The 25831-nt window shown below is 42.3% G+C and overlaps 2 protein-coding genes across 3 annotated transcripts in view; one reads left to right on the top strand and one right to left on the bottom strand.

The window, feature by feature from the left end:
- Positions 1–193: 193 nt before the first annotated feature.
- On the bottom strand, positions 194–9690 carry PHF5A (PHD finger protein 5A). 2 transcript variants are annotated; one of them, XM_081310528.1, is made up of 5 exons: positions 9338–9690; positions 8908–8931; positions 8002–8168; positions 7702–7815; positions 194–840 (listed from the first exon to the last, which is right to left on the bottom strand). In XM_081310528.1, exons 1-4 carry the CDS (start codon positions 9387–9389, stop codon positions 7747–7749), a joined length of 312 nt encoding a protein of 103 aa, XP_081166654.1. In that variant the 5' UTR covers positions 9390–9690; the 3' UTR covers positions 194–840; positions 7702–7746. The 2 variants fall into 2 exon arrangements, with proteins under 2 accessions (XP_081166654.1, XP_081166653.1); XM_081310527.1 differs by lacking the exon at positions 7702–7815 and having other exon boundaries at positions 9338–9404.
- Positions 9691–9833: 143 nt separating this feature from the next.
- ACO2 (aconitase 2) overlaps positions 9834–25831 on the top strand; it is a 47147-nt gene continuing 31149 nt past the window's right edge. Inside the window, exon 1 of the mRNA XM_081310504.1 lies at positions 9834–9990. Within this exon, the coding sequence (XP_081166630.1) occupies positions 9955–9990 (36 nt within the window). The 5' untranslated portion in view covers positions 9834–9954. The remainder of the gene's footprint in view (positions 9991–25831) is intronic.

The following is a 25831-nucleotide window of genomic DNA, read 5'->3' on the forward strand; positions in this document are numbered from 1 at the left end:
ATAGGAAGGAAAAAATAATTTCTAAAAATGACTTAGAATGAAAGGCATGGGTAGTTCTGAATTCATCCCAGTAATAAAAAGAGGACAAAATGCATTATGAACCCCATTACCTCTAGATTGAGTCACCAGTTCATGGGGGACTACAATAAATTCCTAGAGTTAGGCTAAAGGGGGACAGTGACTGACTACCAGAAAATAAACACCGACTTTATTAACAACATCGACAGAAAGGGTTTCCAATTTCTCAGACGAAAACTAACATGAAACCAGCACCACCTGGTAAGCATTACAAGATTAAATGCTCACATCACATTTATTGTTCTGATAGCTCACTGCCACACATTGAAGGGTCATCAGGACAACTGCCATCAGAGCTGCTGCAAGAACAAGCTTTTTACTGGGGGGTAGACTCTTAGTCAGCCCCTCTGACAGCTGACTGCAAGGATATTCCTGTTCAGCTCTTGGTGTAGAGAAGACAAATCAATTTACAGAACAGAGTCATGCTTCTCAAATTCAAGAAAAACCATTAAATAACCGATTAGTTTTTCTTGGACTGTCAGTGCACTATGAAGAATCCTTTTCCACCCCCACCCTTGTCTGGGTGAGGGGAGAAAAGGGTGGCAAGGGGCCAACACACTAGCAGGTGGTTTTGGTGACATGCTGGGCTCTGCTCCCTTTCTGCTGGTGATAGTAGGCGTCTTTCTTGGCAGCTGCAGCAGCTTGATGGGGGAGGCAGGGGCCACCCACTGATCACCTCTTTTTAAAGCCATATTTTTTGCGTTCATAGAAGAGATCTGTCTTAGAGCTCCCCAAATTGACAATCTTTGGGCAACCATCTCTCTGGAAAACAGAATAGAGAAACTGGTAAGTCAGAATCTGAATCAAGAGGAATTGAAGATATAATTCAGAACAGAGGAATAAAAGTTAATCTTTTGCCCTAGTATTTGAAGACCATAACAGGTCTGGGGGTGTGCTCAGTAGTTAGAATGCTTGCTTAGCATTTGATTCTCATATCTCAGCCCCCCAAAAGAAGAAACAATGAAAGGATTTGCAAACGTGTACAAGCAACCCTAGCTCCTTAATTGGGAGGTTCAGATTAATTAGCACCAAAGGGAAGTGTTTCTTCTCTATCACTTGAATTTTCAATGATCATTTTATAACTTTTAGGTTAATGGTTTAGTTATTCATCTTTCCAATTATCCTATTTAAAATTTTTTTTTAGTTATTGATGGACCTTTATTTTTATTATTATTATTTTAAAGAGAGAGTGAGAGAGGAGAGAGAGAGAGAGAATTTTTAATATTTATTTTTTAGTTCTCAGCGGACACAACACCTTTGTTGGTATGTGGTGCTGAGGATCGAACCCGGGTCGCACGCATGCCAGGCGAGCGCGCTACCGCTTGAGCCACATCCCCAGCCCTATTTTATTATTTTTTTAAAAGCAGAATTTAATTTTTTTTTAGAGAGAGAGAGAGAATTTTTTAATATTTAGTTTTCGGTGGACACAACATCTTTATTTTAATTTTATGTGGTGCTGAGGATCGAACCCAGCGCCTCGTGCATGCCAGGCGAGCACGCTACCGCTTGAGCCACATCCCCAGCCCCTGGACCTTTATGTGGTGCTGAGAATCGAACCCACTGCCTCACACATACTAGGCAAGTGCTCTACCACGGAGCCACAATCCCAGCCCCCCATTATCCTATTGGATCTATTAAGAATTTACAAGTTGGTGCACCTATAATCCTTGTGACTTGGGAGGCTAAGGCTGAAGGATCCAAGCCAGCCTTAGCAATTTAGCAAGACCCTAAATAACTCAGTGAAACCCTGTCTCAGGGGACTGGGGTTGTGGCTCAGTGGTAGAGCGCTCACCTCACATGTGAGAGACCCTGGGTTCGATCCTCAGCACCACATAAAACATACAAATAAACAAAATAAAGATATTGTGTCCATGTATAACTAAAAAAAAAGAAAAAAAAAAAAAAAAGAAACTCTGTCACTAGGGATGTAGCTCAGTGCCAGTTATATTTACTGAATATATAGACATCCAGAAAGTCCCCCGGAGCCTGCCCACTCTCTATTCAGTGACTGCAATTATATTTAAGAATATTTGATTCAACAGGGTGTGGCAGCACATGCCTATAATTCCAGTGACTCATAAGGCTGAGGCAGGAGGATCACAACTTTTGAGGCCAACCTTGACAACTCATCTAGAACCTATCTCAAGGGATGCAGTTCAATAGCTCAATTCTGTTGCTGGTATGACACAGTGCAGGTAGAACCTGAAACTTTTTTGGGAGGGGGGCGGGATGGGTGGGTGACTGGGGATTAAATTTAGCAGTGCTTTACTACTACATCCCCAGCCCATTTTATTTTTATATTGAGACATGGTCTTGCTAAATTGCTGAGACTGTTCTTGACTTGCAATCCTCCTGTCTCAGCCTCCTGAATTGCTGGGATTGCAGGCATATGCCACTGCTTCTGGCCTGAAAACATATTTTTGGCAGTAGGAAACTGAACCCAGGGCCTCACACAAACTAAGCAAGTGCTTTATCACTGAGCTATGTTCCCAGTCCTATTTTTTTTTTAATCTTTATTTGCCTCGCACGTGCCAGGAGTGCTCTACCGCTGAGCCAAAGTACAGCAGTCCTTTCTTGTTAATAGTTTTTTTGGGTACCACGGACTGAACTCAGGGGCACTCGACCACTGAGCTACGTTCCCAGCCCTATTTTGTATTTAGAGACAAGAGTCTGAATGAATTGCTTAGAGCCTCACATTTGCTGAGGCTGGCTTTGATCTTACGATTCTTGTGACTGAGCCTCCTAGGCTACTGGGATTACAGGCATGTGCTACCACGTCCAGTCTCCCCTTTTATTTTGTGCTCAGGTTGATCTCAAATTTGGAATCTTCCGGCCTCAGGCTATCGAGTAGCAAGGATTACATGTATACCATGTGCCTAACCAGAATCTGAACTCATATGTCCAAAGAATTTTGTTCAACTGGGGGATTGAAAACAATCAGGGCTAGGGCTGTAGCTCAGAGGTATAGTGCTTGCCTAGCATGTGTGAGGCACTGGGTTTGATCTTTAACACCACATAAAAATATAAAGAAAGAAAGGCATAGTGTCCATCTACAACTTAAAAACAACAACAAAAAAACCCAATTAACTTCAGGTCAAGTGCTCTAGTTCTCCTGGATTATCCCAGAATGGAGAGGATACCACCAAAGGGAAAAACCTAAAGGCTTTAGGAGTATTTCACAAAGTATCTTGTTAATTCACTTCATTTAATCCAAACACCGCTCCCCCGACCCCCAGCACATGCTTTGTAAGTGCTCTACCACTGAGCTGCACCCAAAGCTAATGCACTTCATCTGAACAAATACATGGTTTTGCAGAGGGCCTGTGCTAAAGGTGGTGTTGAGTTTGTTCTGATTTGTAATGACACGCTGCCCCCTTGGCCATTCTGAGACCTAAAGTGGTTTCAGTGAAGCTCCCAGGAAGCCCTTTGGGGCAGGAATGACTCCATCACTTGATCTGGGATGCATGGAAGACAGCTGGAGAAGCTGTAACTGGAAAAAACCTTAAAGGTCTGTTGATTTTAAGACACCCACATCAAAGGATTCCTGTCATATTAGACTATAGAATGAATTAATCAGATCCTTAGTCCTCCAATTTCTAACTCAGTTTCTTTCTTTTGGGGTGCCTAATATCAACACAGAAATTTTTGTCTGAGAACAGACAAAGCCAACATTGCATGATTTTCCAGAAAACATGTACTCTGTATTATATGGAGTGCTCCCACCTGCGGTGCCTGGTGTATAAGGGAACTAGCCCCACCAATGGCTGACTAGTTGAGCTCTATGTATTTAATCTGTTTTTTTGTGTGTGTGTGTGTGGGGGGGCGGAGTACTGGGGATTGAACCCAGGGGATTTTAACCCCCAAGCCATATCCCCAACTTTTTTAATTTTTATTTTTTGGTACCAGGGATTGAACTCAGAGGCATTCAACCCCTGAATCAGAACTCCAGCCCTTTTATGAATCTTATTTAGAGACAGGGTCTGAGTTGTTAAGTGCCTCACTTTTGCTAAGGCTGGCTTTGAACTCGCAATCCTCCTGACTCAGCCTCCCGAGTTGCTGGGATTACAGGCGTGTACCACCTTGCTTGGCGCATTATGGAGTCTCACTAAGTTGCTTAGGCCCTTGTTAAATTACTAAGGCTGGCTCTGAACTTTCGATCCTCCCGCCTCTGCCTCCTGGGTTGCTGGGATTACAGGTGAATGACACCACACCTGGCTTTAATCTGTGTTTAAAACCCTTTTTTAACAAAGGAAGAACCAAAACAGATGTTGTCCCAGGGCACTTGGGAGGCTGAGGCAGGAGGATCGTAAGTTCAAAGCCAGTATCAGCATTTAGCGAGACCCTAAGCAACTCAGTGAGATGCTGTTAAAAAAATATAAAAAAGGGCTGGGGGGGGGGGCTGGGGTTGTGGCTCAGTGATGGAGCACTTGCCACCCATGTATGAGGCACTGGGTTGATCCTCAGCACCACATAAAAATAAATTAACAAAATAAAGGTATTATGTCCATCTAAGGAAAAAAAAAATAGATGGCTGGGTCGCATGCCTGTAATCCTAGCAGTGAAGATCACAAGTTCAAAGCCAGTTTCATCATCAACTTAGGTCCTAAGGAAATTAATGAGACCCTGTCTCAAAAATAAAAAGGGTGAATGTTTGATATCAAATGGGGGCAGTGCTCTACTTTCTTTTAAAGGTGCTGTGAAATTTTGTGGTACGAGGATAACCTAGATTTGTGCACTGTGGTAGTCCTTTCTTTTAGATTCATATTCCTCAAGTATAGAACTAGGGACTAGACCAGGTCAATGTTAAGAAACTGAAGAGAGCCTTAGAGATTCCTGGGAGGGACCAGATGATGAGAGAATATATCCTCCAGTCTGCACAGCTGCATCCCACTTGGTGAAGGCAGCAGGCCCTGGAGCTAGGCCACCTGACTTTTGATAAGTTATTTAACCTTCTTGAGTCTCAGTTTAGTCACACACGAGTATAATGGTAGAACCTACCTCAGAGAATTAAATGGATTCAATGGGTCAAAAAATGTTTACGATACCTGGCATACTTCATTCCTTAATAAGTTATAAGAAATTGCCAAAACAAAAATCAGCAATTTCATAATGGTTCAACCTAACCCTACCCTCCCACTAGGTTTGTGTAAAAATCTTTTTTTGTTGTTGGTACTGTGATGGTACTGATTCTGAACCCAGGGATGCTTTACACTGAGCTGAGTATCCAGCCATTTTTATTTTCTTTTTGTAATTTTGAGACAAGGTCTCACTAAATTGCTTAGGACTTCACTAAGTTGCTGGCATTATAGGTGTGTGTCTCCACCCTAGCAAAAATAACCCTGAAATAGTAATAAAAACCCAGGACTTGACTGGGAATAGAGCTCAGGGGTACAGTGCTCCTGGGTTCAATCCAGAGCATCACCAAAATAAATAAATAAATAAATTGCAAGAGTTAAGGGGATTAATTTGCTGAAATGTAATAAACTACAAATTAGTCCTTGGGTGACAATGTCCACAGATATCATCCCTGGACTCCTGGTTATTTTTGGGCACTGAAAAATTATAATGAGGACACCCAGCTTATCTTACCAGCCTTTATAAATTATGAAAGCTGCAGGAAGCAGGTAACAATAGTGATGGTGGCTTTTGTTGTAGGAAGATTTCTGCATAGGAAAAAGTCTTGGGTACTTAATCTACATGATGATCTGTAAGAATGAGAGACTGTATCATGTCACCGGACTGCTTTCTGTTCCTTGGAAACTAGTGCTGAGTAAATGTGAGCTAAATGCCATCTCAAATATCCTCAGGTCATTCCTGTATAATGTGAAGTAGAGGAAGTGATGTCTAGAATAATTCTTAGAGACCAATGAGGCATAAGGATCCAAAGGTATCGGGTCACACACCACATGCAGAAGAGTCAGACAGCAATTAACGTTTATTAAACATTCTCTGGTTGCAAACTTAAGCCAGATAAAAACTCTATCTATAACCACACAAGTTCAAGAAAGTGTCACTAAATGGAGTTTATGATGGGTGTGGGCGCACACACCTGTATTACTAGCAGCTCAGGAGGCTGAGGTGGAAGATTGCCAAGAGGAAAGCCAGACGCAGCAACTTAGCAAAGACCTAAAGCAACTTAGTGAGACCCTGTTTCAAATTTAAAAAATAAAGCAAAATGGACTGGGGATGTGGTTCAGTAGTTTTGTACCTTCTCTTCACCACTTATTGACTGTAAGTAATTACATCTGCTGTGTACCAAACAACCTGTAGGGGGACTAGGGGTAATTTATAGGGACAGCACCAAAAATGTGCACCATTTTTGCATTACAAGTCAGACCTGTACCAAGGCCTGAAAAAAGGAGGCACACACAAGATCCAAGGTACTGCCCATAATGGAGTATAATCTAGTTGGTGGAACTGATCCACCATTGTTGGAAGCCAAGTATAATATGATAATCAAAGGTAAATGTAAACCAATTTAGGAGAGGAAAATATTCAAATCACCAACTGAAATTACGTTTTTGTTACTTAATCTATGACATTTTATATTTCCTAAATAATAGATTAAATGGTGTAAGAAATAGTTCTTTCTGGCCCAGTATCTTGCACTTCCTAGCAGTAGGCAGGATTCAAACACATACACAACTGAGGTTGTTGGGTTGTTTCTCCTCAACATGGGCACAACACCTGAATGGACAACATGGTATGATGGGAACACCACAAGGTTTTGTCACAGCCTAATTTTGTCATTTATTAGTAGGAGAGAGACATAAAGATGGGATAATACTAACCATCCTTATTTAACAAAGTTATTTTGAGGAATATGGAGATAAAAGGTACAAACTACCTCATCTTTGCTCACAGAAATATGAAGAGTTAACATATTTTAACTTATCCTAGATTAGTAGGTCCTAGATCAGTAACAGTGTACTATTAGCCTAGTAAGATTATATCATACTTCCTTACATTTTCTTGTAAAAAGAAAGCAAGCTGGGGGCCTGCAGCTGTGGCTCAGTGGTAGAGTGCTTCCTAGCATGTGTGAGGCACTGAGGATCAAAATCCGCAGCACCACATAAAAATAAATAAAGAAAGGAAGAAAGATTGTGTCTGTCTACAAATCACACACACACACACACACACACACACACACACACACACGAAGAAGAAGAAAAAAGCAAGCTGATCTGTGGTTCTACCACTCCTCACCTAGAACCTGGCTGCCAGTACTAAAGAACAAGGGTAAAACTTGACTTTGGGCAGTGATCTACAGGTGCTGTTTTTTGGTCTCTGTCTCAGGGAGCTTAATGAAATAATTAAGAATTAGGCACTAGCACCATATAATATTAAGGGACAAAAATTTGCAAGACCAACAATCACTTCTGCAGTATTAAATAAAGGTGTTCTAGATTAGTGTGGTGGTAGAGCAATACTCCCAGAGATTCAGGAGGCTCTCAAACACAAATTTGAGGCCAGCCTGGGCAACTTAATGAGACCTTGACTCAAAATAAAAAGTAAAAAGGATTAGGGATGTAGCTCAGTGTTAGAATGTCCCTGGTGGGTTCAAACCCCAGTACCACTTTAAAAAAAAAAAAAAAATACCATGCACTGTGTGTTAGAACTTACAAATTCAGGATGTTGTTTCTGAATAAGAACAATCATAGAGAGACATCAAAGCAATAGAGAGGGCGCTCCAAACAGCTGGTGTTGACAAAGATTTGCTTGTCTTGCATTTTTGCCCTTGATTCAAAATAACAGCCTTTTATTGACTACACCCAGCTTGGCCCAAAGAACTTGAAGAAATTATAACTTAGGTGATTTGCTGAACACAGTAATTTCTACAGACAGGAGGAAATTGCCATGGATGGCAAAGTGTTACAAAATAATGGGAGGAAAGGTTAGATGGAAAGCTTTGTATTCACTCACATCCTTCTCCTGGATGGTGCATTCTTTACAATAATAGGCATCAGAGACTCCTGGGCCTCCACAGATCACACAGCGCCCCTGGTAAGAACCATAGTTACATTCATCACATATTCGCACCAGAGTGCAGGGGCGCACATAGGAGTCACAGATCACACATTTGCCGTCACCTGTAAGGAAAAAAGAATGTGTCATGTTCACTAGTTAAGTATGGGTTGTGAACCCAGGGGCACTCTGCCACTTAGGTACATCCCCAGTCCTAATTTATTTTTAGGAGGGGGGAACTGGGGATTGAACCCAGGGATATTTTACCACTATTATCCTTAGTCCTTTTTGAGACAAGGTTTCTCTCTAAGTCCAGGCTGGACTCAAACTTGCCATTCTCCTGCCTCAGCCGCCCAAGTAATTGAGATAACTGGTGTGTGCCACCACTGCCCCCAGGATACAGTCTCCTTTACAGTGACTTTAGGGCCCTCCTCTACTTCTGCATGGCAAAACTTGGCTTATCCAAGTTTTTTTCTATATCCCCTGGACACAAAGGAAAAAAATAACCAGTTAACATATATAAAGGTCTTGGAATTGCACTTAGGAGATTGTAAGCATTGATAATTGCTGGTAAAAACCTGTGTGTGCACATGGGCATGTGGGCTGGAAAGGATAATGGTAGTCTGCCCATTCTTTCTGATCAAACGCGAGACTTCCTTAAAGCTTAAATACAGTATTTAAAATGTGCACATCAAAGTGTGGCGATAGAAGGCGGCTTTAGTGCAGCCCCACACACGTGTTTCCATCCTCCTCCCGGGCACATCTACTCCAAGCTTTCTTTGTGGCACCTCTGGAAATGCCCGTATATTGGCTCCAGAGAAACTGAGTGGGAGGAATGGGGTGTTGAGGGTGTGTTCCACTCACATTTTTCACATAGTCTCCCGATGGCTGTAAGACCAAAGAAGGGACAAGGTACAATTAGTATTAAAGTTTTGACAAAGCGGGGAAGCACATCCTCGAGATCGAGATAGGCACAAAGGCGGTAGTGAGACTCATGGGAAGGGCATCTTATTCTCGTGAATCTCAATCTGAGCCAAACCCACGGCCAAAGCAACCTCCCGAAGCCCCTCCCAGGCCCCGGGTAATCTGCGGCAGTTTCTTCAGACTTGCGGCGGAGGCCCTGGCCGTCAGCCCCTTTTACCACAAACCCGCGCGCTCCTACAATACCCAGCGACCAAGAGGCGCGAAACGTGGCGACTCCAAGAAAAGACCCTAAAGAGGAATCAAGAATCCCTAGACTCGAAGCGCCTAATATCACCCCATCCACACAAGCCGTGGGCAAGGCCCGCCTCACCAACACCCGCTTGTTTGCGGCAGAAGATCAAATCCGGATGATGTTTGGCCATAACTCCTTCCAAGCAAACTACCGGAAGCCTCGGGAACTTCCGTCCAACCTCTAACCCCCAGGGTTCCTGCCTCCACGTCGCGGTGATTGGTCTTCGAGGCTTCTATTAGCGTTTACGCTCTGATCCAAATCGCGCTAGCTGTCGCGCGATTTTCTTTCATCTGAGGGTAGCTAGGTCTCCGCAGATGCGTAGAACTCTTAAAAAACAACCACAACAAAACACTCTCCCGGATTTGGAAGGTATAGATAACCGAAATTTACTTTCGGATAAGACATCTTTGCAGCACTGACATCTTTGCTTCTGTTTGTTTTTTTTTTTAACTGGGCATTGAACCCAGGCCTTGTCGCATGCTTGGGCTAGTCTTTTTATTCAGCTTTTTTTCCCTCTCACGCGTTGGTTCCTAACACGTGAGCTCCTCCTACTGCCTTCTCAGGGCAATGGAGCCGGTATGGAGGCTTCGCCTTCCCCGTGACGTAGCGCTCTCGAAGCCACGCCCCCAGCACGGCTTTAAATAAGCTGTGTGGCGCGTCATTTTTACGCGACCTCATCTTTGTCAGTGCACAAAATGGCGCCCTACAGCCTACTGGTGACCCAGCTGCAGGTGAGCGAGCTCGGGCTCTCTGGGTTCACGGGGGCGGGGTGCCTCCTCCTGTGCCTGTGGCGATGGGCGAGGCAAGGCAAGGCGGGCCGGACCTGGGGCCGACTTCCCGTGTACCCGTCGCTGTTGTGGGCCCAGAGCCGTGCCCGCTTCTCGTAGCCCTAGGTCAAGGCGTCCCCGGCACCGTCAGCTCCCTGGCCATGTCCCCGCCCCGGGGAAAATGTGGCTATAAGCTGTGATGGCCTGATGAAGAGTGGAGGCACCTCTTTTTCCTTTCTGAGGACCGCACTTCCCTCTCCCTTAGGGTGTCTTTCTGTTCCTCAAGGTGAGGACAAGGTGACTGGGGGGCGCGGTGGTTGTTGAGCCCTGTAGGCCAAGTGCCTGAAGCCTTCATCTCTCAGCAACAGATGCTTGCAAGCCAGGGGCATCCACAGTTGCCATCTGGCCTGGAGGCAGGAGAAGCTAGTTCTTTATATTGTCTTTTGAGGATCTTGCGGAACACGGAGTCACGAATAGGAGAGTGTTCTTCAGGGACCCTGACGTAGTAAATAGTAATGTTTCTCACCGTTGTACCAGATTCCAAAACTGTTTTAAATACCTACTAATATCATTTGATTCATATAATCGTCTGGTGAGATAGATGTGAGATGATTTTTCCCATTGATAGGTGATAAAACTACAAGAAAGTCGGTGAAAGTTCTGGCTCTAAAAGACTGTCACCCTTATTTTGTGGCCTGAGCATTGACCCTCCTGCCCCTCTGTTCTCCTTCTTTGTGTCAGCCTGCCCTCAGAATTTTATGAGCCAGGGTGGGGTCATTTATATTTGTAAGAGTACAGAATGGACTATTTTGAGCTCACAATTAGTTGCTTTTCAAGTACTAGGTGGGAGAGTAAGGAGACTTAGCAGTTTGACCTTGACTCTCCTGTTATGAGCCATATAGAAAGTTGACTGTAACTGTCAGATGGGTTTTTATCCTAACTTGACAACTCCCGGAAGGTGTTATATTCAAAACTTCAATGTCAAATGTGTGTTTTCTTAATAAAAATAAAAAGTTACCTGTAGACATTCCTTGTCAACCTCTTAAGATTAATTTTGAATTTTCTTTGGATCAAGTGGCATAGCTTTGATTATAGAATTAATAGTTATGTGCTATACCCTCAGAAAAAGCATTGTTATTTGAAGTGATTTTTCATATTATTTAAATTTAAGCCAAAAAGTAAAATAATTTATCTGAAAATATTTCTGGTCCCAATTCTGAGCAAAGGTAAAAGATTTGCACTTAATTATCTCTTTAGGTTTTTTGATTCTGTAAGTTAATGATGTGAAAATATTTGTTTTTTCCTGATTCTGCTGTCATGTGATTAAATGAAATTAGGCAAAATTATGTGACAGGTAAATAACTTATTGAGCTTGGAAGAAAGACAAAATGTCAACATTTTGAACTGAAAAGGATATTGGAAAGTATGAATATTAGGGTGGTATGGAAAGAGATCTGGACTGTACTTCATGCTTTTGATCCTTGACCTTCAGCATGTAACTTCCTGAGTCCATTATCAGCAGAGGATAATATTTATTTATTTATTTATTTATTTTTTAGAGAGAGAGAATTTTTAATATTTATTTTTTAGTTCTCGGCGGACACAACATCTTTGTTGGTATGTGGTGCTGAGGATCGAACCCGGGTCGCACGCATGCCAGGCGAGCGCGCTACCGCTTGAGCCACATTCCCAGCCCTGAGGATAATATTTAAACAGATGATAACTGTGTGCTTGCATTGCCACAAAATGATGAGTAAGTGGAATGTATTTACAATCATGTAGTTCATCCTGTTTTACAGAAGGAGAATCCAAGACTTTGAGAGCCTGGGTGATTTCCAGTAGCAGAGTCAGGATTAAAATCTAGGTCTCGGACTTTGGTTGTGGCTCAGAGGTAGAGCGCTTGCCTAGCATGTGTGAGGCACTGGGTTTGATTCGATCCTCAGCACCACATAAAAATAAAATATATTGTGTCCACCTACAACTAAAAAATAAATATTAAAAAAATCCAGGTCTCCTTGTATGTTCATTCAGCGGAGAGGGACGAACAGCATTATGCTCTTTGCATTATACCACACTGCGACCCAGTAGAAACATAATGACAGCTAGTACTTGTCTATTGAGAATCTCTTACATTTACCTCTTTGTTTAGATACTCAGAAATATTTCAGATATTTGAGAAGTGGTAATTATCACCTTAGTAGTCTTTTCTGCAGAACTCAATGATGGAGTCATTTTATTCCCATTTTTCCTGAGCACCCACTGCTTGCCTTGGAAGCACTGGTAAGCAAAGACAATCCCTGATCTCATGCAAGTATCTACTATATTCTAATGTATCATACTGCAGAGGGTCTCAGAAATCTTTCTTAGCCAAAATATTTTTCTTTTGCTTTTGGCTGGACCAAAGGTGATGACAGATGATAGAATGAGCTCTTACTACTACCACTATGAGTAGCTAACATCTACATTACTGAGTGCCAGTAATAGTGCATGACTCTGGGATAATGCATACTATTATCCCTGCTTTATGGATGAAAGGATTAGTGAAGAGACAATAGAATGGTTAATGGTATGGATTCTGGCATCAGACCCGCCAAAGTTTGAATCCTGGCTTTTATACTGAGTAACTGTGACTTAGAGCAAGGTACTTAACCTCTCTGAGCCTGTTTGCTCATCTGTAAGATATCATAATAATAGTACCTCTGTTTTAGTCACGTAATAGTTTCAGAGTATTTAGAACCTTGCCTAGCACCTTTTAAGTGTGATATACTTATTAAATTAGATAAATTTGCATAGGGCCATATCACTGGTACTGGCAGATGTGATTTGGATCTGCCATTGCTGATTTGAAAGCCTGAGGGCCAGCAGCTGAAACTTCCTTTGGCATCAAGACTCAGCCTTGGACCAAGGCATTATTGATTATTATTATCATAAATTTGAGAACAGTGCTAAATTGTACATACACTGTTGTTCGACAGTACCTGTTACCAGGTAGAACGATTAGAAACTGGGGAAAATGCAAAGTGTGATTCTTTGAAAAGTCATGTTTATTTCTGGTTTTCAGTATTTATTTTTTATGTACATCATATGGATAAGAGGGGTTGGGCACTTCAACTTTTTTTTTTTTTTTTTGTACCAGGGATTAAACCCAGGGTGCTTCACCACTGAGCCACATCTCCAGACCTTTTTTATATTTTATGTAGAGACAGGATCTTGCTGAGTTGCTGAGGCTTGCTTTGAATTCTAAGTCCTCTTGCTTCAGCCTCCCCAGCCACTGGGATTGCAGGTTTGGGCCACTACTTGTTGGGGTTGGGTACTTCAGATAATTTCTCAGGTCTTTGTTTTTGCCTTGAGATACTGGAGTTTGGGTTCTCATGACCTTGGGAAGGTCATGTAGCTTCTTGCATGTAAATCTAGGATAAATAATTCATGACAAAGAAGTCTGACTTCTTTGGCAGAAGTTTTCTATGAAGAGCTACGCTTTTTTTTTTTTTTTTTTTAGTGATCTTGCTTTGAATTTTAAACAGGTTATTCTGGTTGTATGTTCACTTGGATGCCTTCCTGGGATCAAATATTGATTTGAATTGAGTAAATGAATGAATGAATTAGTAAACAAACCTATAGTCTCAAACCTGGATAAAAGGAATGACCACATCCTAGGACTAGGGCAGCACACCATTGCCTTGGAACAAATTGCTCCTAAATGCCTAGAACTGCCCTATACCATTGGAATGCAGGGACCAAAGAGGGGGAATAATTTGGGCAAGGTGACACATGCCTATAGCCCAAATTACTCCAGAGGTTGAGGGGAGACAGAAAATAACCAAGTTAAAAAAAACAAGAAAATTGTAGCTACAGAATGCTATAGGGAAGATAAAATAGAGCCTGGTGCTATGATGCACGCCTGAAATCCCAGTGACTCAAGAGGCTCAGGCAGGAGGATTACAAGTTCCAGGCCAACCTGAACAACTTTTTGAGACCCTGTTTCAAATAGTAAGGACTGGGTTTACTCCTCAGTACCAAATGGGGTAGGGGGTAGGGCATTAAGGAAGAGCCAGGCTCAGTGGTACACTCCTATAATCCAGGTATTAGGGAGGCTGAGGCAGGAGAATTGCAAGTTTGTTGGCATCATGGAAAACTTAGTGAGACTCTGTCTTGAAAATAAAAAGGTCAGGGATGTAGCCCAGTGGTAGAGCGTTAGCCTGGCATGCACTGAGACTGGGTTCAATCCCCAGTACTATATAAAAAGAAAAACAACAACTAGCCAGTTGGCCAGTTGTTAGAGTAGATGCCAGAGGAAACAGGGCAGTGCCAGTAAAGGTGACATTTGAACTGAGGTTTACATGGTAAGAAGGCAGCCATTCAGCATTTTGGGAGAAGTAGTTTCAATTAAAAGGAGCAGCATATACAAAGTACCTGAGATAGGTGAACACACAACCAGAATAACTCGGTGTGTTAAGAATAAGGCAAATCAGTGTGGTTGAGGTGACTTTAGGAATGGGAGGATCTGAGCAAGAAGTTAGGCTCATGCAGGTTTCCATATGGAAATTGGGTTTGGCTTCAAATGTAGTGAAAATCCACAGGAAAGTTTTAAGGTAGGGAGTAACATGATCTGATTTATGCTTGAGAAAAATCATTCAGGCTGCTATATGGATGATGGACCATAGAGGGTTAAGAGAGGAAGCAGGCACAGTGACATGCCTATAATTCCAGCAATTTGGAAGGTTGAGACAGGAGGATTACAAGTTTGAGGCCAACCTCAGTAATTTAGGGAGGACCTTTGCAACTTAATGAGACCCAGTCTCAAAAAGGACTACAGATAAGCTCAGTTGTAAAGCACCCCTGGGTTAAAATCAGTACCAAAAAAAAGGGGGGGGCAGGGCTGTTGCACACCTGTATTCCTAGTGACTTGGGAGACTGAGGAAGGAGATTCATAAGTTAGTTCAAAGCTAGCCTGGGGAATTTAAGGAGACCCTGTCTCAAAAGAAAAAGTGTTGGGTGCGGTGGGGCATACCTTTAATCCCAGGAAAAAGTGTTGGGTGCGGTGGGGCTTACCTTTAATCCCAGGAACCTGAAGCAGGAAGATTTCAAGTTTGAGGCCAGCCTCAGCAATTTAGCAAGGCCCTAAACAACTTAGTAAGATTCTGTCTCAAAATAAAAATAAATATAAAAGGCCTATGGATGTGGCTTAGCGATAAGGTGCCCCTGGGTTCAATCTCCAGTGTTCCCTCTCCTCCCCTGAAAAGGGCTAGGGATATAACTCAGTGGTAAAGTATTCCTTGGTTCAACAAACAAGTTGTTTAGGAAAAGCTTTTTGGTACTGGTCTAAGATAGAGTTGGGAAACAAAGTAGAAATGAATCGACTGGGTTTTTTTGGGGTGGAGGTCGGGGGGCGTTCTGGAAATTTAACCCAAAGGCACTTTACCACTGAGCTGCATTCCCAGCCTTTTTTCACTTTTTTTTTAAATTTTGAGACAAGGCCTTGCTAAATTGCTGAGGCTGGCCTCAAACTTGCCATACTCCTGACAGCTTCCTAAATCCCTGGGATTATAGGCGGGCACTTATTACCATTATTTACAAGCATTCATTGTTTTGTGACTGCATTGACTGAGGGAGCTACAGAGCTGGCTTAGTCTCTCCCTGCATGTGAGACTCCTATGCCAATGAAGGAGAATCATTTAAATAACTGAAGCCAGGAGGAGGTGGGCACATGTGCTGGGGGCGCCTGAATACAGACTCAGCTCTGTCTGGCACATGGATGGTGGTGGTTGATGTTTAGTCTGCCTGCTGCTGTGGTTGGTGTATGAATTGCTGTTCCAGGCCCTGGGGAAACGGGAACCACATTAGCTGCCCCATATTGAGTTCAGGCCCTTTCACCAGTCACAGAACTAGGTCTTGTTTTACAAGTGTTGCAGCCTTTATCCTTCACAACAACCTTATGAAAACAGACTTGTTTTCATAATGATGAAACCAAGGCCCATAGAGGTTAAAGAGCTCATCTGAGGTCACAGTGTACAGCAGAGTCAGATTTTGAATGCAGATGTGCTGGACTGCAAAGTCCAGACTTTTTACCACTCAGCCAAACTGTTTCCCCAGAGCATTCCCTTTGGGGGAAGGAGTAAAAGCCAGATCTCTGTAGAGCAGGCTCAGTATAAGGGACACAGTTCAGTTGGCCCTGGATCCATTTGGGTGTGTATCTTTGGGGATGTGGTTGCCTCCTGCCCCAAATACCAGTGAGGCAGAGTTCAGGTCCCACAGAGGCAGCTTTATTCCTTGATCAAACTCACAGACTGCCTGTGGAACTCACAGAGGATGCCCTTCTCAAGGGTATTGGTACTGAGCTGCTGCCTGCCCTTTGTAGCATAGCACAGTTCAGGATTTGTATGCAGTTCACTATGTGCTGGCTGTAGTCTCCGCTGCTGAAGCCAACAGCAAAAGAGAATTAGGCAGATGAGTGAATCTATCATCCTGTTCCTTTAAGGAACCCCCTACCATCTTTGGCACCCATTTAGAGGGTATGACTTGGGGGGAGACGTGGCTCTTTGTCCCCTTGCCAAACCTCTGAAGAGGACAGTACCACTTTTGTTCCTGCCAGTTGCATAGCAACCAAGCTAGCTGATTGCCTGCTGGTGGGAGGGAATTGTTTAGCTTGGAATTCTTAGAAGAGGTGCCAGGCATTGCCTACTGGGGATGGGAGGAAATTGTGAGAAGCTTGCAGCCATGTGGGAAGATGCCACTCCTCAGAAGGGTGTTGATTGACATGCATTCTTGTGGAGCCCACCTGAGGCTTCCCTGCCAGGAAAGACTGGGCAGTTAGGCTGCTGAGAGTCATAGTTAGAAGAATCAGGGGTCTGACATCTTTTGAGTCCCTGAAGTCATCTTGGTGAAGTGGGCTGCCTCATAGGGTAGAAAGTTCCCCACCATTAAAGATGGTACAGAGGTTGGTACAGAAGGTTGGTATTGAATGGTGGACAGTTCCTTTTCAATTCTAAGATGTGCCAGGTTGGCACTTGGTATCTGTTCTGGGGCTGTGATTTGGGGTGGGAAGGGAGAAGTGAAGGCATAGTGGGAAAAAAGCCTGTAAGCCTTTCTCCAGTGCACAGGCAGGCAGTATGTTCATAAGCAGCAGTTCATTCTCCCAGGACGGGTGGGTAACAGCAGCTCACATTTAGCCATGCCTGTCAGGAGCCCAGTTTCCAAGCTCTATGCTTTTTGCATGTTTTTTCCTTACATACACAATGCAGTGTGTTCATAAATGTCCTCTTCCTTCTCTTCATCCCAGTTCCCAGAGGCAACCACTGATCATCCTAGACTTTTAGTTACAAGCCATATGTTTCTTTCTTTTTTTTTTTTGAGAATTTTAATATTCATTTTTTAGTTTTCGGTGGACACAACATCTTTCTTTGTATGTGGTGCTGAGGATCGAACCCAGGCCGCACGCATGCCAGGCGAGCATGCTACCGCTTGAGCCACATCCCCACAAAGTCTCTGCCATTTTGCTTCCATGTCACAGAAGAGGAAATTGAAATTTAGATCAAGAATCTTGTCTGAAGTCCCACAGCTAGGGGAACTGAGATTCTAGGGAGACCCTTCAGATCTAGAACATGTGCCATTTTTTTCTTTTTTAATTTATTTTTTAGTTGTAGTTGGACACAATGCCTTTATTTTATTCATTTATTTTTATGTGGTGCTGAGGATCGAACCCAGGGTCCAGCACGTGCGAGGTGAGCACTCTACCGCTGAGCCACAACCCCAGCCCCAGAACATGTGCCATTTCTGTAAGTTGTCACTTGTTTTGAAGCATTTCACAATGTACTCTGACAGGTGCTTGGTGATTTCTCAGTATCTACTGAAGCAGTTGTCTCAAGAGACCTGGCCTCCTATAGGAGCCCAGCCTATTTTGGCAGCTCAGCCATCTTTCGCTCCTTAGCTTGCTGTATATGCTGGTGTCCACATGGCTCCCTAATAGGCATTGCTGGCCTAAGCCAGTCATGACAGAATAAACAGAATTCTGCCATCAAGCCAGGTGTAGGTGCACTACGCATTAGTAGTTGGTGCCACTTGGAGTCACTCAATGTTGAGTGCTCCCTGGGTACCTGGCACCAGGGAGTCTAGTTGAGGGGACGGGGTGGGGTGTCCCTGGATGGGCTTTAGGTAGTCTATAAAACTGGGTGTTTTATGTGTAAATTTTTCTTCATGCCCTACTATTTATAATGAAGGAAAGAACCCGTAGTGTTATTTTTAAAAAGTATCTGCTTGTAGCATTTTACATAATAATTGCTCTTTTTTGGGAGCCCATTCCTATTGTTATTTCATATTTCATAGTAACACTCAGAATAAAATTTATGTCATTTCATTCCTCATAAAATACTACAGAGATTACTCCCTTTTTCTTTCTTTTTTTTTAAAAAAATATTTATTTTTTGGTTGTATTTGGACATAGTACCTTTATTCTATTTATTTATTTTTATGTGGTGCTGATGATCCAACCGAGGGCCTCGCATGTGCTAGGAGAGCACTCTACTGCTGAGCCACAACCCCAGCCCCTTTTTCTTTTATTTATTTATTTATTATGTGGTATTGAGGATCAAACCCAGGATCACCGTGTGAGGCAAGTGTGCTTTCACTGAATTACAGCTACAGCCCTCCTTTTTTCTAAATGAGAAACTTAGTTAAAACCTGCTGGAGGTCACATAGCTAGTGAATGGTAGATGTGGGTTTTGAAGTTAGATGGAAGCTCTGTCCTCTACGCTACATTGCCTCTTGTAAAGCCCAGGTTATAGTTGAGGATTTAGGATAGTAAGCTGCACCCTCCTGGGCCCTGTTGGGTTTCAGGCCTGACCTCCCACCATTTCCTACTTTTGTCTCTTACTTCCTACTATTTTGAATGATTTGTAGCTTCTGCACACCTAACTTGAAGATTCTGTGTCTTTTTGTTGTTTTTTTGTGGTGCTGGGGATGGAACCCAGGGCCTCCAGCTCTCCTCAGAGGCCTCCCATCCTCAGCCACTATGGCTTGTATAAGCTGCGGCAAAGTTGTTAGGGTGCCATGGTGTAGCTTTTCTACACCTAAAAGGTCCTTCATGGTACCAGGTTCCTTTTCATCTTTTTAGCCTTATTTTCCTGCCATTTCCCCTATATTGTGTTGACTCGCTATAGCCAAGCTGGTTTTCTTTTTGCAGGTACAGCTGCTTTCTTGTAAAGGCCACGGGGCCATTGCATATGCTGTTCTCTGTCTGCAAGGTTTCCTGGACTCCTTCCCTTAAGCCCCATTTTGTTAGCCTGGCTAACTCCTAGTTATGTTTCAGTTCTCAGTCACCCCCGCTCCCCTCATTAAACCCGAGGCCTCACACATGCTTAGGCAAGTGCTCTACTACAGCTACATCTGCAGCCCTTTTAATTTTATTTTGAAATAGGATTTCTCTATGTTGCCCAGGCTATCCTTGAACTTGGAATCCTCCTGCCTCAGCTTTCTGAGTAGCGCACCACTGCCTGACTTTTAGATTCTCTAGTTTCATGTTGTCATAGCTGCTTAATTTGGCTTTTATTGCCCTCCTTTTGCATAGTTGCTACATAAGCCCTTGAGTGATCACTCACTGGATGTCTATTTTCTCCCCCATACAGTAAGCTCTTCAAGGGCAGGGACTATCCCTGTCTCGTTTTATGTATTTTAGTACTTAGGATTGAACCAAAGGGTGTTTCACCACTGAGCTTCATCCCTAGCCCTGTTCATTTTTCATTTTGAGGTAGGTAGGGACTCATCAAGTTGGTGAGGCTGACCTCAAATTTATGAAAATTAAAAAGAACTGAGGATATGGCCTAGTAGTAGTGTCCCTGGGTCCAGTCTCAGTACTTAAAAAAAAAAAAAATTGGTAATACAGGGTCATGTTGGTTCTGATAATCTGATTCCTGATGAGCCATCTAATGAGCAGAGCTCTAGAAGGATGGGACTAAGGGTGAGAATCCCAGCTGCCTGCTTGACATGTGCACATAGGTATCAGGCCAGTGTCTATAACGAAACTCCTGGTCTTACCTTGTTCAAAAACTGCTCCTCCTGTACCATCCCCTTTTCACTTTAAAGCAGCTCCATTCATTCAGTTACTAAGGCCTCAAACCTCAGTGATATTCATTTTTCCTTTCCTTTTTTTAAATTAATTTTTACACATAAAGAAAAATTGAAAATGGTATAAACTTAGATAACCTTCCATCTAAATTCAGCAGCTAACATTTTGCCTTATTTAACTTATGTATTTTTACTGTTATTTCTGAATCATTTCAAAAGAAGAGGTATTGTAATACCTTGTCCCTGAAAACTTGAGCATTCATCTCTCTTTTGTTGTTTTGTGGTGCTGGGAATGGAACCCAGGCCTTTGAGCTTGCTAGGCGAGTGCTCTGTCACTCAACTATATCTCCAGTTCTTTTCTTAAAATTTTTCCAAACAACAACAACAACAAATTTCCCCCCATTAGAGATTGAACCCAGAGACACTGTACCACTGAGCTACATCCCAAAACCTTTTATTTATTTGTTTTGTTTGTTTTTTCCCCCAGGGCTGAGGACTGAACCCAGGGCCTTGAGCTTGCCTTGCTAGGCAAGCGCTCTGCCACTGAGCTAAATCCTCAACCCCTATTTGGTTTTTTTAAGACAACATTTTATTAAGTTGTTGAGGGCCTTGCTAAGTTGCTGAGGCTGACTTTAAATTTGCGATCTTTCTCCTTCAGCCTCCCCAGTTCTTGGGATTATAGGTGTGTGCCACCATGCCCAGCTCCATCCTTAGCCCTTTATATTTTTTATTTTGAGACAGGGTCTAAGTAGCTGAGGTTGGCCTCAAACTTGTAATCCTTCTGCACGAGCCTCTAGAATTGTTGACATTACAGATGTTTACTACTGTACTTGGCTTCAACATTCATCTCTCTCTCTTTTTTTTTTTGAATAAGTTATAGGTGGACACAATATCTTTATTTTATTTTTATGTGGTGCTGAGGATAGAATTGGGTGCCTCACGCATTGTAGGCGAGCACCCTACCTCTGAGCCACAACCTCAGCCCCTCAACATTCATCTCTTTTTTTTTTTTTTAAGAGAGAATTTTAATATTTAATTTTTAGTTTTCGGCAGACACACATCTTTGTATGTGGTGCTGAGGATCGAACCCGGGCCGCATGCATGCCAGGCAAGCGCGCTACTGCTTGAGCCACATCCCCAGCCCTAACATTCATCTCTTAAGAAATAAGTCAAGGCTGGGGATATAGCTCAGTTGGTAGAGTGCCTGCCTCACATGCACAAGTCCCTGGGTTCAATCCCCAGCACAAAAAAAAAAAAATAAAAAGAAGGAGCCAGGTGCCATGGCATACGCCTGAAATCCCAGGGCTCAGGAGGCTAAGGCAGGAGGATCATGAGTTCAAAGCCAGACTCAGCAATTTAGTGAGGCCCTAAGCAACTCAATGAGATCCTATCTCTAAATAAAATACAAAAAAAAAAAAAAAAGGGGCTGTAGATGTGGCTCAGTGGTTGAGTGCCCCTGGGTTCAATCCCTGGTACCAAAAACAGAAAAAGAATAAGTCAAACTTTGAGAGTATAACTCAGTGGTAGAGCACTTGACTAGCATGGCAAGGCATGGATTTGGATCCCCAGGACTGCAATAAACAAAAGAACACCAAAGTCAGTTATCTGTGTAACCACAATAGTATTACCTGACCTAGGAAAATAATAATTTTCTTTTTCTTTTTTTTTTTTTTTTTTTTTTTTTTTGGTACTGGGGATTGAACCTAGGGGGTGAGGTGTCCTTTAACCACTGAGCCATATCCCAGCCTCCCCACACCCGCTTTTAAAATTTAGATAGAGGGCTGGGGATGTGGCTCCAGCAGTAGCGAGCTCGCCTGGCATGCGTGCGGCCCGGGTTCATCCTCAGCACCACATACCAACAAAGATGTTGTGTCTGCCGAGAACTAAAAAATAAATATTAAAAAAATAAATAAAATAAAATTTAGATAGAATCTGGCTGAATTCCTTAGGGCCTTCCTAAATTGCTGAGGCTGGCTTTGAACTTGCAGCCCTCTGCCTTAGCCTCCCAAGCTGATGGGGTTACAGGTGTGTGCCACCACATATGCAGACTGCATTCTCATTCTTTTTTTTTTTTTTTAAATATGTTTTTTAGTTGTAGATGGACACAATACCTTTATTTTATTTATTTATTTTTATGTGGTACCTAGGATCAAGCTCAGTGCCTCACATGTGCTAGGTGAGTGCTCTATCACTGAGCCACAACCTCAGTCCCTCGGACTGCATTCTTAATTTCTTCCAAAATGTCTGTGGTAGCTGTCTTTTTTCAAATTATAATCTAATTTTTAAAAATTGTACATTGCATTGGTTTTACCTTTTTGTTTTCTCTTTATCTAGAGTAGCACCTTTTGTTTTTTCCTATGATACTGATTTTTTTTTTTTTTCAGTTTTATCAGGCCAGTTTTCTTGTAGAATGTGCACATCGTAGGTTTAATTATTCTTTTCGTCCCCTGCTTTGGATGTAAGTTCCTAAAGCTCACTAAGATTGAGATCAAACATTTTTGGCAAGAATTCTTCCTATGATGCTATGCCACTTGGAGGCACCAGTGCCAGTCTGTCCTGCTATTAGTAATGGTAAGTTAGATCTCCACGTTGAAGTGTTGGTAACCAGATCCTGCTATTGTCAGGGTACATATCTTCCGTTTTTCCCTAAGTAGTGATAAATTCCTTTAAATTAACTTGCTGGCACAGAGGGTTTACACATTAACAACAGCAACAAAAAAAAAAAAAAAAATTAAAATACTTAAGGTTTTTGTCAAATTGCTACAACTTGCTACTCTGCACTGTAGCTTGCCTTTCTGCACTTACTTGCTTCCTTTATTCTTTTTTCTGATTACAGTAGATACTGTATCATGCAAAATTTAAAAATTATTCAAAGCCAGAGTGGCTCAGCCTGAATTCCAAGTGTTTTAGGAGGCCAAGGCAGGAGGATCACAGGTTCTAGGCTTGTTTGGATAACTTTTTTTTTTTTTTGGATAACTTAAGGAGACTGTATCCCAAAAAATAAAAAGGTGTGGGGGGCTGGGGATGTAGTGGAGCTGAGTTCAATCCCCAGTACTGGGTTTAGGGTGGGGTTACAGAAATGAATAGTATAGAAAGTGAAAGTACCAATAATTCTAATCCAGAGATAATTGCTGTGGACAGTTTAGGCACATTATTTCAATATGTTTTTTCCTAAACATACTTATATTTGTTTAATACTATTACACTTAAATGGGCTTATAACTATAATATTGTTTTACTAATTATTTTTATTGGATGTGTCATGGAGGTTTCCTTGCCAGTAAAGATTGACTTATTATGTTGTATTTTTTTAATAATAGAAAAAGAATAAAATTTGACATTTTAACCTTTTTTTTATATATCTTCATTTTATTTTTATGTGGTGCTGAGGATTGAACCCAGTACCTCATGCACGCTAGGCAAGTGCTGTACCACTGAAACACAACCCCAGCCCTGACATTTTAACTGTTTATTTTTTAAACTATTTTTTAGTTATAGTTTGACACAATATCTTTATTTTGTTTATTTATTTTTATGTGATGCTGAGTATCAAACCCAGTGCTTCACACCTGAGAGGCAAGCATTCCACTACTGACCTATAATCCCAGCCCACCTTTTATTTTATTTTATTTTATTTATTTGATTTTGGTACTAGGGATTGAACCCAGGGGCGTTTTACCACTAAGCTACATTCCCAGCTCTTTTTTTCTTTTTTTTAAGGAGAAAGAGAGAGAGAGAGAGAGAGAGAATTTTTAATATTTATTTTTTAGTTTTCGGCGGACATAATATCTTTGTTTTGTATGTGGTGCTGAGGATCAAACCCAGGGCGCACGCGCGCTGTGGCATCCCCAGCCCTCCCAGCTCTTTAAAAAAAAATTTTTTTTAAGCAGGGTCTTGCTAAGTTTCTTAGGGCCTTGCTAAGTTTTTTTTTTTTTTTTAATATTATTTAGTCATTGATGGACCTTTATTTAATTTATTTATTTGTATGTGGTGCTGAGAATTGAACCCAGGGCCTCACATGTGCCAGGCAAGCACTCTACCTCGGAGCCACCACTCCAGCCCCCCCTTTTTTTTAATATTTAATTTTTAATTATACTTGAACACAATCTCTTTATTTTATTTATTTATTTTTATGTGGTACTGAGGATTGAACCCAGGGCCTCGCACGTGCTAGGTGAGCGCCCTACCGCTGAGCCACAATCCCAGCCGCCTTGATAAGTTTTTGATGCTGGCCTCAAACTTGCGATCCTCCTGCCTCAGTCTCCCCACTGTGCCTGGTGATATTTTAACCATTTTTAATTATTCCATTCAGTGATGTTAATTACGTTTGTATTGTTGAATAGCCATCACCACTATCTTTTTTCTTCTGTGGTCCCAGGTATGGAGCCCAGGGCCTCACTACACCCCCAGCCAATTATCTTCTTCTTAAATAACTGTTGGCTAGGGATGTTGCTCACTGGTTGAAAATTTGACTAACGTGTGAGACCCTGGGTTCAATCCCTAGCACTATAAGAAAGCAAAACACAAACAGCTGTATATTGACATTCCATGGTGGATGAGCCAGAATTTATTTAATCAGTGTTCTACTTATGGGCAGTTGAGTTGTTCTCTTAAAAGTAATGCTGTAGGGCTGGGGATGTGGCTCAAGCGGTAGCGTACTCGCCTGGCACGCGTGCGGCCCGGGTTGGATCCTCAGCACCACATTCAAACAAAGATGTTGTGTCTGCCGATAACTAAAAAATAAATAAATGTTAAAATTCTCTCTCTATCTCTCCCTCTCTCACTCTCTCTTTTTTTAAAAAAAAAAAGTAATGCTGTAGCTGGGCACAGTGGCGTATGCATACAGCAGCTCGGGAGGCTGAGGGAGGAGGATCATGAGTTCAGAGTAGCTTCAGCAAAAGCAAGGCACTAAGCTACTCAGACTCTGTCTCTAAATAAAATACAAAATAGGGCTGAGGGTGTGGCTCAATGGCTGAGTGCCCCTGAGTTCAATCCCTGGTACCCCCCCCCAAAAAAAAAAAAAATTCTGTAGGGGGCTAGAGCTATAGCTCAGTAGTAGAGCATGCTTGCCTAGCACGTGTGAGGCACTGGATTTGATCTCCACCACCACATAAAAACCAAATAAATAAAATAAAGGTATTGTATCCATCTACAACTAAAAAAAATTTTTTTTAAAGAGAGAGAGAGATTTTTTAATATTTAGTTTTCGGTGGACACAACATCTTTATTTTACTTTTATGTGGTACTGAGGATCGAATCCAGTGCCCCGCACATGCCAGGCGAGCGTGCTACCGCTTGAGCCACATCCCCAGTAAAAATGTTTTTTGAAAAAATGCTGTAGATAATGTCCTTGCCTGTCTCTTGGCTCATTTATTTGAACATTTTAGTAAGATAACTTCTAGGAAAAGGGAAAGATAGTCAAAAGGCACAAACATTTTACATTTTAATAAGTATTGCCTAATTGTCTTTCACCAATGTTGAATCTCTGTATACTCTAACCAAGAGCACGTAACCCTGGTAAATTATTGATTTGTCTTGTTGACTGTTTGCTCACCTGAGGTTGGCTGGACCTCCTCTGTGTTTAATCCTGCACAGTAAAGAAGGGCTGGGTGGCAAGTCAAAGCAGCATTCCTTGGTTAACCTGTGTATCAGACTTTGTGTTTGGGCATGGGGAATTGTGAATAAACATGATCCCTCCACTGAGTGGGCCTTACAAACTAGTGGACACCACTATAATCTCACGAAT

Source organism: Spermophilus citellus (genome assembly GCF_964194105.1).
Source record: "Spermophilus citellus genome assembly, chromosome: 10".
Classification (NCBI taxonomy): Eukaryota; Metazoa; Chordata; class Mammalia; order Rodentia; family Sciuridae; genus Spermophilus; species Spermophilus citellus.